Source organism: Mesoplodon bidens (genome assembly GCF_964165515.1).
Source record: "Mesoplodon bidens genome assembly, chromosome: 5".
Taxonomy (NCBI): Eukaryota; Metazoa; Chordata; class Mammalia; order Artiodactyla; family Ziphiidae; genus Mesoplodon; species Mesoplodon bidens.
In genome coordinates, this window is record NC_138161.1 from 140,144,537 (window position 1) to 140,158,050 (window position 13,514).

At 39.6% G+C, this 13,514-nt stretch overlaps 1 protein-coding gene across 1 annotated transcript in view; it reads left to right on the top strand.

The window, feature by feature from the left end:
- The first annotated feature begins 1,785 nt into the window (after nucleotides 1-1,785).
- The window catches only part of COPB2 (COPI coat complex subunit beta 2), a 29,103-nt gene continuing 17,374 nt past the window's right edge, over nucleotides 1,786-13,514 (top strand). The window contains exons 1-6 of the mRNA XM_081234604.1: nucleotides 1,786-1,877; nucleotides 6,031-6,168; nucleotides 9,703-9,789; nucleotides 9,995-10,121; nucleotides 10,992-11,140; nucleotides 13,012-13,158. Of these exons, the coding sequence (XP_081090730.1) occupies nucleotides 1,875-1,877; nucleotides 6,031-6,168; nucleotides 9,703-9,789; nucleotides 9,995-10,121; nucleotides 10,992-11,140; nucleotides 13,012-13,158 (651 nt within the window). The 5' untranslated portion in view covers nucleotides 1,786-1,874. The remainder of the gene's footprint in view (nucleotides 1,878-6,030; nucleotides 6,169-9,702; nucleotides 9,790-9,994; nucleotides 10,122-10,991; nucleotides 11,141-13,011; nucleotides 13,159-13,514) is intronic.

A 13,514-nucleotide genomic window follows, 5' to 3' on the forward strand; every position in this document is an offset into this window, starting at 1 on the left:
ACAAATTCATTATGTAATGTCTGAAAGAAGAATGAATTTATAATGCACAACTCCAGAACTTAATGTTGGTTAACTGCCATGGAAAAAAATGAGAAAATATATAGTCAAAGTGAGTGTGATACTTCGGGACTCAGCATCTTGGGTGCCTAGCGTTGTACAAAGATTTTTTTTTTTTAAGATGAGGAAAACTAAGACCCACAAAGAGGTCACATTGGCAACAAATCTCCTGCTAAAGGCAAATTGCCTGATGCAGAGTCCATATGTCTCCCTCTGAATATTATTTTCCACACACACACACTTCTTTTTTTTTTTTTACTTTCTGATAATCTAGAGGTCTAAAAAATCCCCAAGGCTACTCTCAGGCCTGAGGTACACGTTTATATGTAGCAAAAGGCCAAGTGTTACTTGGCTCACAGTGTTTAAAAAATAAAATAAAATTTTAAAATAAATAAATTTATTTTAAAAAGCGGGAAGGGATTTCCCTGATGGCGCAGTGGTTAAGGATCCGCCTGACAATGCAGGGGACACGGGTTCGAGCCCTGGTCCGGGAAGATCCCACATGCCGCGGAGCAACTAAGCCTGTGCGCCACAACTACTGAGCCTGTGCTCTAGAGCCTGCGAGCCACAACTACTGAGACTGTATGCCACAACTACTGAAGCCCACGTGCCTAGAGCCCGTGCTCTGCAACAAGAGAAGCCGCCACAGTGAGAAGCCCGTGCACCGCAACGAAGAGTAGCCCCCGCTCGCCGCAACTAGAGAAAGACAGGGTGCAGCAACGAAGACCCAACGCAGCCAAAAATAAACAAAATTAAAAAAAAAAAAAAAGGCGGGAAGAGGGTGCAGGTAGGCAAAAGCTGTAGCACTTTACTTTGCAACCGCTGTGGCTCAAGTCCTTATTCTAGAGTTCAACTACCTTAATGAAGATATACTTTGGTGTAATAGAAAGAGCACAGGACTTGGAGGACTTATCAGTCTGGTATCAAATCCTGACTCTACCATTTAGTGTGGCCTTGGTGGGGACCCTTAACTTCTTTGAGCCTTAGTTTCCTCATCAGTAAAATGGAGATAATTCAGATTCGATGGGAAGATTTGAGAGGAAAGTATTCTGGCACACAGCCGAAGATCAATAAATAGTTATAAATTAATGTACAACGCGGTCGACGCTCAATAGAAGGAGATCCTGCAGGGTCGGATACTCCCATCTCCTGGGGAGCTCCAGAGCTGAAGGCTCTTCGCAGCCCTCTGACCACCAATGCCTGAAGCTCAGCCCAGAAACCGGCCCACATCCTTCCAGCCTCAATCAGGGCCCCGAGCAGGCCCCGCAGAGGACTCTCTGGGCCTCGTTCTCAGGCCCACCAGGGTACAGTAGGCTTAGAGCCTAGCTTCGCCTTCCCTTCTCTTCCCCGCCCTCTCTCCTCGGAGCCAGAATCAGAGGAAGCCTCACAGCGCTTCTCAGCCCCTGCGACACAACTCCACTATAGGGGAGTTTCTCCGGCCGTTAGCATTCGGATGAGGCATTTCGTTTTTTCTCATCTCATTTAACTCGCGGTTTTCTGATTCTCGTACACGCTCATCAGCCCCAGGACACTGCAGCAGGTAGCGGAGGCCACACCCCCCCTTCCCCAGCAGCGCCAGGTGGGCTCGAGGCCATTTAGGAGGCCTTGTTGCCTTGGAAATTTGGGCGGGGCTTGGGAAACGTCAGCCCCCGTGCCGCGTTTGCGCAGGCGCTCGGGCCCTGGACCCGAGTTCTATCGCGAGAACTCCTCCCGGAAGTTCCACGTCAAGCAGTCGGCCGGTCAGCGGGTCGGTGGGTCTCTCCCGGACTGCTTCGTCGGCAGCGAGTAAAGGCGCCCAGGCTTGGACCAACGGAGCCATGGTAGGTCCAGGCCCTGCAGGAGGGAGTGGGGCCCCTGCGGCCAAGGCCAATTTCTGGAGCTCCTGGCCTGAGGACCATAGTCAGCACCTGAGCACCTGGGCTCCCGCTACGGCCGCCGCCTCAGGCCTTGCGGGGTCCTGGTCCAGTTTGAACTCTGGGAGGGAGGAGGCGATGGGTGGTCTGAGGAGGCAGTGCCTGGAATTGAGGGGTCCCTGACTCCTCCGGTGCTTACGGCGTTTGCCAGAGGTCCTGCGGTCTGCAGCGGGATCCTTGGTGTAGGGAAATAGAAGAGACCGAAAACGTTGAACTCCGTAGAAGGCATTGACGAAACTGCCTCATTATGCCTTTAAAACGGCGACAGCTGATTTTGCACTCATGTTGGGCTTGTTCTGGTATAGTATGTGCTGACCGCAAACTACGAACTTAAACAGGCAAGCCCCGCTCCCCCCAAAAATGTAAATAAAATGCATAGAGAGTCAAGAGTGGAATTTCAGATGCTTTGGGACCCCAGCTTAGGTTTCTAGGGAGAAACGAAGAGTTGGGGAGTTGTTTATAAAACTGGTTGGCGTACTTTTCTGCATTTGCAAATATAGCGGCTGATAAGAATGACAGTCATGACAGCATTTTTTATTATCACCCCCAAACATACTCTAAAATATTTTTGCACAAAATGAGTTATAATAGTAAGAAAAACAGTACGATAGTGTGAGAATTTCTTTCCAAAAAGATGTAAGAAATTCAATATTTTGTATTTAAACATTTTCCTGCTTTTTTTTCACTTGTTAGGAAGCACAGGTTCAAGGATTTTGGAGCTTGAAGACCGTAGGGATTAATAAGTCCAAGTTCCCCACCTTGCAGTTAAAGGAAAAAAATAAATAAAAACTTAAAATCAAGTTAGTTGAAGGCTCATTGCTGAAGAGTTTTAACTACAGCAGAAGTTGATTCCCTGGGGAAACTTGTGAACATTATGGATACTTCCAGAAAAATGCATAGAGAAACACAGCATTACATAAAATTTTAGTGGGTTCACTCACAGATACCCCCCCCCCCCAGTCCTCATGCATGAACTTCCTTGGGTCCCCAGGTTAAGAGCCTCTGAACAATACTCAAGTCATTTAATTATGCCACCTCGTATTACCAGCCACCTGCTCTGGGGTGTGCTGTGCTTTCAGCACTGGACATTTTTGGAAACAGCCCTTGCACCTGCCTAATTTAGTTTTCTTTTGCAATGTTTAAGAGTATTTTTATAATTACATATTTCATTGTTTAACACATTTAAAATCTTTTATATAACTACAAAATGTGAATTTATTTATTCACTCATTTACCATAGAGTGTTACTATGTGCCATGGATTTTGCTAAACATTTGCCTCCTAATTCTCACAACAGCTGGGAGAGTGAGTTATAAATGCTTATGGAGTGGTTACAATAGGCCAGGCACTGTTCTAACTGTTTAACACTGAATTTAATTCTCATTATACTAAGCGGTAGATAATAGTCAACGGTTTTACATTTTTCAAACCTGAGAGAAGTTAAGTAAACTTACCCACTGTTGTACGTTTGAAATGAGTAGTGGAACTGAAGTTTGAGTCCATCATGATTCTTTAGACCTCGATTATACTGTCTGTACTTAAACCCCTATACCCAAATATATAAGATACTGTGGAGATAAACACATGAATAAGCAGTGACCCTGCCCTTAAGGAGCATCTGTTCTAGAAAGCAAAAACAGACATGTGCACAAATGTTAAATTAAAACCTGTAGGATCCCGTAGGAAAGGATGCTTCTGGTAGGGTCATCTGAAAGATCATAGTAGGGGCAGTAGCAGTTAAGCCGAGTCCTAAATGCATCCAGCTTTTGGGAGATATAAGGAGACATTTAGAGTTAAGGCTGCAGTATGAGTACCTTACTCGTTTTGGTATTCCACGGTGCCTAGTACAATGTCTCATTCAAAGTAGGCACTAAAATCTTGGGAGAAATACAGCAGGAGCTCTTGGCTGTGCTTCTTAAACTGAGATTGTGCATTGGGGGTATGTAGAGTTATACTGGGGTTGCTCAGTCCCCTGGACCACCTTCCTGAAGTGTCACTTTTACTCAGTAATCAAGCGTTTAAAACATTTTTAATAGTAAAATATACATAGTTTATAAGTATACAGTTTCCTCATTTACTAGAGGAAAAAGCCTCCACCGTGGTTCCTGGCATATGATAGACACATCATGTTTGCTAACTCTGAAGAGACCAGAAAAAAAGAGTTAACATTTGTGATGGTAATTAATGGGACAAAATTCAGAAATGAGTGAAGTAAGAGGTCCTGCTTCAGCAAGGTATGTGAAGATGATGGTTTGAGAGTAGCAAGTTTGAGATGGAGAAGAAAGTAAGACAGTGGAAACATTTTTGTGGCTATTGTAGAGAAGAGCCAGAGAACTCGGATCTTTTAAAGGAAAGTAAGAGGTGTAGGTTGTTGCCAAAAGTGAGGGAGGCCTGTATAGAAGTCAGAGCAAGGTTCGAAGCAGTCAGTGACCCAGATTTGATAGAGATCGAAATCGATGAATAAAAGCCTTGTGAGGTGTTTGCTTTGTCTCAGGGAATTATCTCTGCGGAAATTATCTAGCAGTCTTCATTTGTGTAGAAAAGTAACGTTAAATTTCTGTCCCATTCATGATCATCACGGAAGATCGCAAAAATAAAAACTTGATGATAACTCAACTTGCCAAATAAACTTTTAGGTTGTGTGTAAAACCTGTTGAAGGAGAAACATATTTTAAATCCGTCTTCCTCAGATCTGCTTCCAAGAGAGGATTAAGACTACTGCCCTAAGCCATCATTATATATAATGAGTTAACTTTTCTCCTAGAAAGGTATCCTTGGGAGAATTGAGAAAGTAGTTATTCAGATCATTTTCTTTCTGTGGTTTAGATGAGGAATCCAGGTTGAAAAAGGCTGTTTTAAACTATTAGTATTTTATGACTCGAGGGAGTATTTTAGCTTCGGTTTAAAATTGTAATTTCCGTTTGGTTCTTGTAACTTAAATACATTAAAACATTATAAACATTCCCATTTGGCTCCAAAGCCCTTCATGGACATGGATATAACCCCTATTGATCCCACATTACATTGCCTAGCATTTACTAATATTATTGCCAAAATAAATCTAATACTTTTCTCTGAAGAACTCAGTTTTTTAAAAAAATAATTGAGGTATAATTGACATATGATGTTATATTAGTTTTAGGTGTCCAATATAATGATTTGATATTTGTGTATATTGTGAAACAATCACCACAATAAGTCTAAACACCTGTCACCATACATAGTTAGAAAAACGTGTTTTTTCTTGCAATGAAAACGTTTAAGATCTACTCTCTTAGCAACTGTCAGATATGCAACACTGTATTATTAACTACTGTGCTGTACATTACATCTCCATGACCTACTTATTTTGTAACTGGAAGTTTGTACCCTTTGACCCCCTTCACCCACTTATCCCTCTTCCACACTCCACCTCTGGGAGTTACCAATCTGTTCTCAGTATCTGTGAGCCAGGTTTTTGTGTTTTGTTTTTGGGGTTTTTTTTCATATACATCAACCAGAACAATATATCACAACATATTGAGGGCCGAAGCAGATATGGGAAAACAAATGTCTTCTATTAAGTCAGAATTTAAAGAGTTTTGCAAAAATGTGAAACATTGCTACTCTTCTCACTAAATTTCTTTTGAAACTATAGTTTTCATAACAATATCTTACTTAACATGTAATGGGGTTAGTTCATTTTTAAAAATGAATTAATACACAAATATTTTAATGTCTCAGTTTTAATTTTTAACATGGTAAATATTAATAAATATAATCTACCTGAAAAGAAGCTTTTTAGTGTCCTCAAAAATAAAGACTGTAAAGGCGTCCTAAGACCAAAAAGTTTGACAAGTGCTGCTACAAATTAAAAATTTTTTAATACTCATATTTTTTGTATATATGAGTGAATAAGTAGGTGTCTGTAATTTAGCAAAGTAAAAATTGTGTCTGTAATTTAGCAAAGTAAAAACTGAATTATTTTGTAGGCATGATAATGCACTGTTTTTAGTTAAGATCTCAAGCATGTTTTATTTGGCATAGCAATTTAATGTTTGTTTTTTATGTTTGTCCTTAGCCTCTGCGACTCGATATCAAGAGAAAGCTAACTGCTCGATCTGATCGAGTTAAGAGTGTGGATTTGCATCCTTCAGAGCCGTGGATGTTGGCGAGTCTTTACAATGGCAGTGTGTGCGTTTGGAATCATGAAACACAGGTAGGAATTTTTAAAGACTTTATTAGAAATACTTTCTTAATCTGTTTATAATGAAAGAGAAGAAATATAACAGAGTTCAGTAGTATATGCATACTGCTTTCTTAAATAAATTGGTACGAAGTATTTTTAATAAAGATAAACTAATACTTATGAGGGTAGAGCTTGTGGGAGAAACTGTCTAGGCTCATTGTATCCAATATTTAAGTGTTAAGTTCTGAGATAGGTAGTCTTAGCTCTACTTTGAAATTAAGGAAACTGACACCAATATAAGATCACTTGCTCTAGATGAAAGTATTTAATGGTACTTAATTTTCCATTCAGTGAGTATTCTACCCATCTTAAGAATGGGATTTTTACTTGTATTAAATTTTCCCCAAGTGCTCACTGTAATGCATGATGCAGGTAACTTTCAGTCAGCCATACAAATTATAGATTATATCAGAGAGAGATTTGTAGTCAGCTTTTCATTACACATGACAATGTGCCTTTTACAGATTATATCCCTTAAATGCTTTCATCTGAGTAAATAATAGGTCTTTCAGCTTAGTTTGTCTTATCTTTTCCAGTCTTTGTTGGCCATCCTTAATCTTTTTCTTTCAAAGTACAGAACATACCATACAGTTTTGAGTCTATTTATACAGTAATTATCCCCAACATCCAAGATTAAGTTCTTAAAATCCAGATAAAATTCACATTTGAGGGACTTAAGATGGCAAAAATAGGCCTTAGGGAACCAAGTTCAGGAGTAAACCTAAAAACACCCTTACAGCGTATATCACTCTAATGAAACAGTAAGGACTACACAGTCAGCCAAGTCCCACCAGTGACATTTTATTCACATTAACCACTTTGTTCTCTGCTGTATCCCAGTGCCTATGACATTACCTGACACACAGTAAGGGCTCAGTAGTTATTTGTTGACCTAGTGAATAATAAACTTTCCTTTTATCAGTATATCACTAGTTCAGAATTTCTGTCCTGTGACTTCAAATCTTTATCTCGTGAATTCCTTTTGCCCTGATGCGGAGAGTATGCTTGTTCACTGCTTTTGTGTGGGTGGGGGGGGGGGAGATCTACTCTCTCCATGTGTTTACAACCTTTCAGATTTTATGCTTGGCCAGATACACTGGTACCTGCTCCACCCCCACCGTGCTCCCTGATGCTCCCTGGAGTCCCCTCTGTCAGCTCCATTTAACCATTTCTCAGTTCTGCCCTGTCACTGTAGTTGTGCTCTAAAGCCCGGGTGTACTTCCCTTATCTTTCTCCAGGCTTTACTGTAACATAACTCTGCTTTATCTGGGTCATCTACTTTGCTTCGTTTTTCTTTCTGTACCCTTCTGTGCCCTCCTGCAGGGCCATCTACCTCCCCTTTCATAATTCATCTCATTGGTAATTTTTTGTTTAATTTCCTTCTTTCCTTCAAATATGGAGGTTTTATGAGGACGGATTATCCTAGTGTTAATTCCCATTGTTATTCCAAGTGGGTACCTGGCAGACAGGCTCATAGTAGATACTCAGTTTTTGTTGAATGGTTGACCTGTTTTTGGTTCTCCCTGCTTTTCCTCCTCTTTTTATCACCAACAGAAGTTACTTGCCACTTGTGTATTGAGAGCAAAATTCTTGAAAGAGCCAAAAAGGTTTTTGGAAGTAAATTCAAATGTACTTGAATTTCAAATAAGGAGATATTATACTCTTTGAGGTGATGGGTGCAGCAGTTAAAAAATCAGTATGTTATATACACAATGGAATGTTTCTCAGTCACGAAAAGGAACGAAACTGAGTTATTTGTAGTGAGGTGGATGGACCTAGAGTCTGTCGTATAGAGTGAAGTAAGTCAGAGAGAAAAACAAATACCGTACGCTAACGCGTATACACGGAAGCTAAAAAATTGGTCCTGATGAACCTAGTGGCAGGGTAGGAATAAAGACACAGATATGGAGAATGGACTTGAGGACACAGTGGGGCAAGGGGAAGCTGGGACGAAGTGAGAGAGTAGCCCTGACATATATACGCTACCAAATGTAAAATAGCTAGCTAGTGGGAAACTGCTGCATAGTTTCCCTGCTAATTAAATGATGTGGGCAAGCCTTTTAACCACGTTGAGGCTCGGTTTACTTACCTAAATGAAGATGATATGTTGCCTTCTTTACTTCGCAGGATTGTCAGAAGGATTAAATGAAGTTGATAAAATTGTGTACGAGACCTATAAGGCACCATACAAGTGTTTCTTTCTTTTCTTACATTTCGCTGGTGGTTTACATGTTGAGTGTGTAGCGTTTCCTCCTGTTTAGCTTGTTTAGATTCTGGAGTGGGAAGACCATCCCTTAGGTCATTTGTATCAGCCACAGCACTTAACGTGGACCTGAAACATGACTGTTAGTTCTGTAGCTGCTTTATTTTTAATTGCTCAGCAGATCCCTGAATTTGTTGGCTCCTCATGAGCTTTCGTGCATTTGTCTGTCATCTTATAGGTTGCATGTTCTACCTGTTCGCAGTGTCTGTATCACAGTCAGCTGCTAGTGGTTGTGCAGGTTGGAGCTTATGTCCCCACTTATTCAGCCTTTGACTGAAGAATCTTTGAAGTCTTGCTCAGGAAGCCAGAGTGGGCTCAACAGTTCTTGTGAACCAGTCCCTATTTTTAAATTTGGTGCACATGGTTAATCAATCAGAATATGCTCTTTTCATTATTGTCTTGTACAGAAAGATAGATTGAAAAGTGATAGTTTGATTTTCAGAATTTTAAAGAACAAGGCATCAAAGTGGGAGGACAAAGAGATGCATTCATCCCTGCTCTTTCTAGCAGGGTCTCCTAGTTTTCCACCTTTATCCTGTGTATATAATTCTATTCCGAGCAGCTTTAGGGACATCTAAATCACTGTGTTCTCGTACTTCACTAAAAGGAAACGGCATCTGTATGGAAGCATATTGCTGAAGTGTACAAAAGAATTGTATCTTGTTTATAAGTTTATTTTACGAGTTTATGGGTTTAATTTTTAAAAGAAGAAAACTAGGGGCTAATTCATTCAACAAATACTTATTACACATTCATTGTTTTTCAGCCGCTGTTCTAGGCTCTGGGTATACAGTGGTGATCAAGATTCCTGCCCTCAGGGGGCTTAGCAGGAAAGATTCACATTAAACACATAATTATGAAGGTGCTATGTTGTGAAAGTGGAGTATAACGTCCTCTGGGTGGGTTTTCAGGCGGAGGGAACATGAGCAAAGGTAAGGCACTGGGAGTAGCCAAGGCTGAAGCTAGAGAAGTAGGGAAGGGCTGGAGCACAGAGGATGGGGAACTTCATCTTGTTGACATTTGCTTTCTTTTGTCATTTATAAATATCTGCACTTTGAATCTGTTAAAGAAAAGATCTTTGGTCTATTTTTTTCATTTGACTGTTGCACTTTTATATTTTAGCCTGAGAACATTTTATGATTAGTAGTGATATAAAAAATCAGATGTTTTAAATATAACAGGATAGATTTTACAGTTACTTTCTCATGACTCAAAGTGTATATTCTTGTGAAATTTTTAAGACACTGGTGAAAACATTTGAAGTGTGTGATCTTCCTGTTCGAGCTGCCAAGTTTGTTGCGAGGAAGAATTGGGCTGTGACAGGGGCGGTAAGTAATTCCCTGCGCTTCTAACCCATCTCTGAACCTGTCAGTGGCTGCTTTGGCGGCGAGTGGCAGAGCTTTGACTCTTGCTTTGTTTTGTTAATTAGTGCATTGTTTTGGAACCTGGGCTTTATACCCTGAGCCTATAGTATACTTTTTTGTGCAGTTTATTTCATAACAGTAACGATGGTGTTAAACTTTCCATTTCTAGGATGACATGCAGATTAGAGTGTTCAACTACAACACTCTGGAGAGAGTTCATATGTTTGAAGCTCATTCAGACTACATTCGCTGTATTGCTGTTCATCCAACCCAGCCTTTCATTCTAACTAGCAGCGGTAAGAGATGACCCCTTTTGGTCGTGTGCATCTCTTTGAGTAATTCAGTTTCATTCAGTGAGACATGCAATTCTTTTAGTGCCGTTACAAGCAGAGTTCTAATTCCAAGCAGCCTTTCAACTATTTAAATCCATTAACGTGCTATCCGTGCTGCTTGCTTCTGTATTTTAATGAATATCAGCTCTACTTAGGATTTGTATAGCAGTTGCTCCAATTCCCGTCAGCGAAGACCTGAAGGTCTAGACGCTGAAACGTCTGCTGAACGGAAAGCTAATTTACATGCTGATTGCGTGAGGTTTTGGCAGATTGCCATATACCCGAGTCAATCTTATCTTTATACTCAGACTAGTTTCTCCTTGGTATTATGTATAAAACAGTGGAGCTTTAGGAAGGCATTTAAAACCAGTTGCACTGAACTGGTAATAGCACTTTGAAACATTTTTAATTTAGAGATTGTGAAGTAACTCAAAACTTTTTTTTTTAACCAATCTTGTATTAAAAGAGAAATGCTTATTTCTGAAATAGTCATTGCCGTCATTATTCATTCATACTTAGACTGTAATCAGACTTGTTCCTCTTTCATCATTCTGTAAAGCCCATTGAGTCTGTCTCAAATTTTTTTCCATGAAATTTGTATATTTGCTATTAGTAATCTCTCTCTTTTATCTCCAATCTTTAGAGAGTTAAATTTATTCTTAGAATTAATAAGCATTTTGAAAAATCTGTTCAATTCCGATTCTGTTTCTTTAAGACGTGGAATATATGATTTGTGTTAGATTTGCTGCCTTAAAAGACACAGAGACTCTGCACCTTAGTTCTGAATGAAAGAAATAGAAATTGCAGCTAACTGGAGACTTTCTTTTGGTCTAGATGACATGCTTATTAAACTCTGGGACTGGGAAAAAAAATGGTCTTGCTCACAAGTGTTTGAAGGACACACCCATTATGTTATGCAGATTGTGATCAACCCCAAAGATAACAATCAGTTTGCCAGTGCTTCTTTGGACAGGACTATCAAGGTAGGATGTCCACTGTTGGTGTCAGTTATGATTGTTGGTGAAATATAGTTGTGTCAGGTATTTTACTACTGGCTGCCCAGAAAGTTATTCCTGTCTGAGAAGTTTCTCTCAAAAGCTCATTTTGAAGCAAAATAGGACTTCTCATTTTGATCCAGAAGGGCATATTCTGCTGAGAAGAACAGTGTGGCAGCTCTGTGCTCTTAATGAAGGAGTGTTTTTCCATGTGGAAGCAATATGATGTAAGACCTTTTAAACCTTTGCACACCCAGAATAAGAAAATGCCTGTATCTTCTCTAGGTCACTGTTTCCTCTCCTTGAGTATATTTGTTGTTGACTTCTGCTGATTATTAATCTGTTTTATATTTAAATGTCATCTGCCTCCATTCTTTTTCTTACTTCATTTCTCCATACTGCTTCCAGTTATCTTTCTAAAACATGGATTCCATCTTGTCAGTTCCCAGTCTAAGCATAAAGTCCAGATGCCTTGGTGTGGAATACAAGCATTTCCAAGACTAGCCTTAGCTAATGTTATGAGATATCTCCAGTAACCCTGGTCTACTCACCATTTTCTAGAGAAGCCCTGAATGTTCACAGAACCTTACCTAATTCAGCTGGTCCTTCTGCCTGCGGTATTCTTTATTCTGCCATTTTGATTTCTTTTCCTCTGGAGAATTACTCATCTTTCAAGGCTTATTAGCACAGTTATTTACTCTGAGAAGCTCTCTTCAGACATTCATTTCACCTCTAGACAGAGCCAGTCATTTTCATCCCATTCCTTCCATCGCTTTTTGCCTCTATTATGGCCTTCATGTTGAATAATAATGAACGTGTCTCCGGAAATTTTTATCCCTGAAATGTTGATGTTTGGGGCAGGAACTGTGTGTTACCCCCTCCCCCAAACAGACACATGTTACCAAGCAGCACAGTGCCTTGCCTATACTAGATGCTTAATACATGTTGCAGTGAGTGTAAATACATTCCTTTTCCCACTGTGATATTTAAATTATTTCTATATGCATAGATTTAAAATATACATTACATAAACTTTTGCTTGCATGTATAGGCTTACATCTATATAACATTTTTATTAGTTTTCCTTTAACTTTTATAAAATGTTATATGCTGTTTGTCTGACAATTTATTATTAAATGTTATATGTTGAATATCTTAGGACTTCGGCTTACTTTATTTTTTTTCCTTTCACTGGATTGTCCTTGCTTTTGACATAGGTTGAAACTTTGAAATTAGTTTTAAACTTTCTTCACTAAATTAGGTATATCTTGAAGACAAAAATTGTCTTATCTTTGGCTCTAGTAAAGTTTGTTTACACATCTTTATACTCCCCACAGGGCCTCCCATGTAGTAGGCATACAAAATAAATACTTGTAAAGGTAAAGCTCAATACCAGTGCTGTAGTAATATTTGACTAGTTTTCCATACTTTTAATTTTTTGACTAAACAGTAGTTTTCTCCTTTTAATACATCCTACTAAGTCCACTTTCATTAGCTTTATATTAAATCTCTCATGAAGTCATTTCCTGCCCTTAAAGTAGTGTTTCTCAAAGTCAAGACACCTGGAGTGTCTGTTAAAAAAATCTAGATTCCTGGGCTTCCTTGTAGATCCACTGAATCATAATCTCTAGGGATAAAGCCTGGAAATGGGCATTTTTCAGAGAATGCTATAGTGATTCTGCCCCCTGGAAATTCAAGGAAAGTGAGAAAAAACAAACACAAGTGGGTGAAAAAATGAGCATTCTTCAGCGCCTCTCCCCCTGGCTTTGGCATTTATATGACCTGTCAGGGGTGTGGTGGAGCTGCCTTCTGAAAAGCAAGGCCCCATATTGACTGGCAGATGCTGTTGCTCTCTGAAGGTGTGGCAGCTGGGCTCCTCGTCACCAAACTTCACTCTGGAGGGACATGAAAAAGGTGTGAACTGCATTGATTACTACAGTGGGGGCGACAAACCATACCTCATTTCAGGTGCAGATGACCGTCTTGTGAAAATATGGGACTATCAGGTACAGTTTTTTCATAACTTACTTGCCATATGTTAGATATGCTTCTTACGGTTTCTTACAGGACAGTTAAAACTTGGGTTGTTGAACTCTGTTTATAGCATAATAACTTAAGGCATCAGAATTTGCACCTAAACTGTGGTCTCAGACTTTCATTTATATTTGAAAACTAGCAGACAAATGAATAATGTCATGACATCACCATGGTACAATCATTTTGCCACAAAGACTCCTGTAAACCTAGGTATGTTACTACACTTTTTATCTCCAAGAGTATGTTAAATTTTTATTTTTTTGTTTCTCACATCAAAATTTCAATAAACAGTTAATAAAATGAGGCCTAGAAACCAGTTGTACTG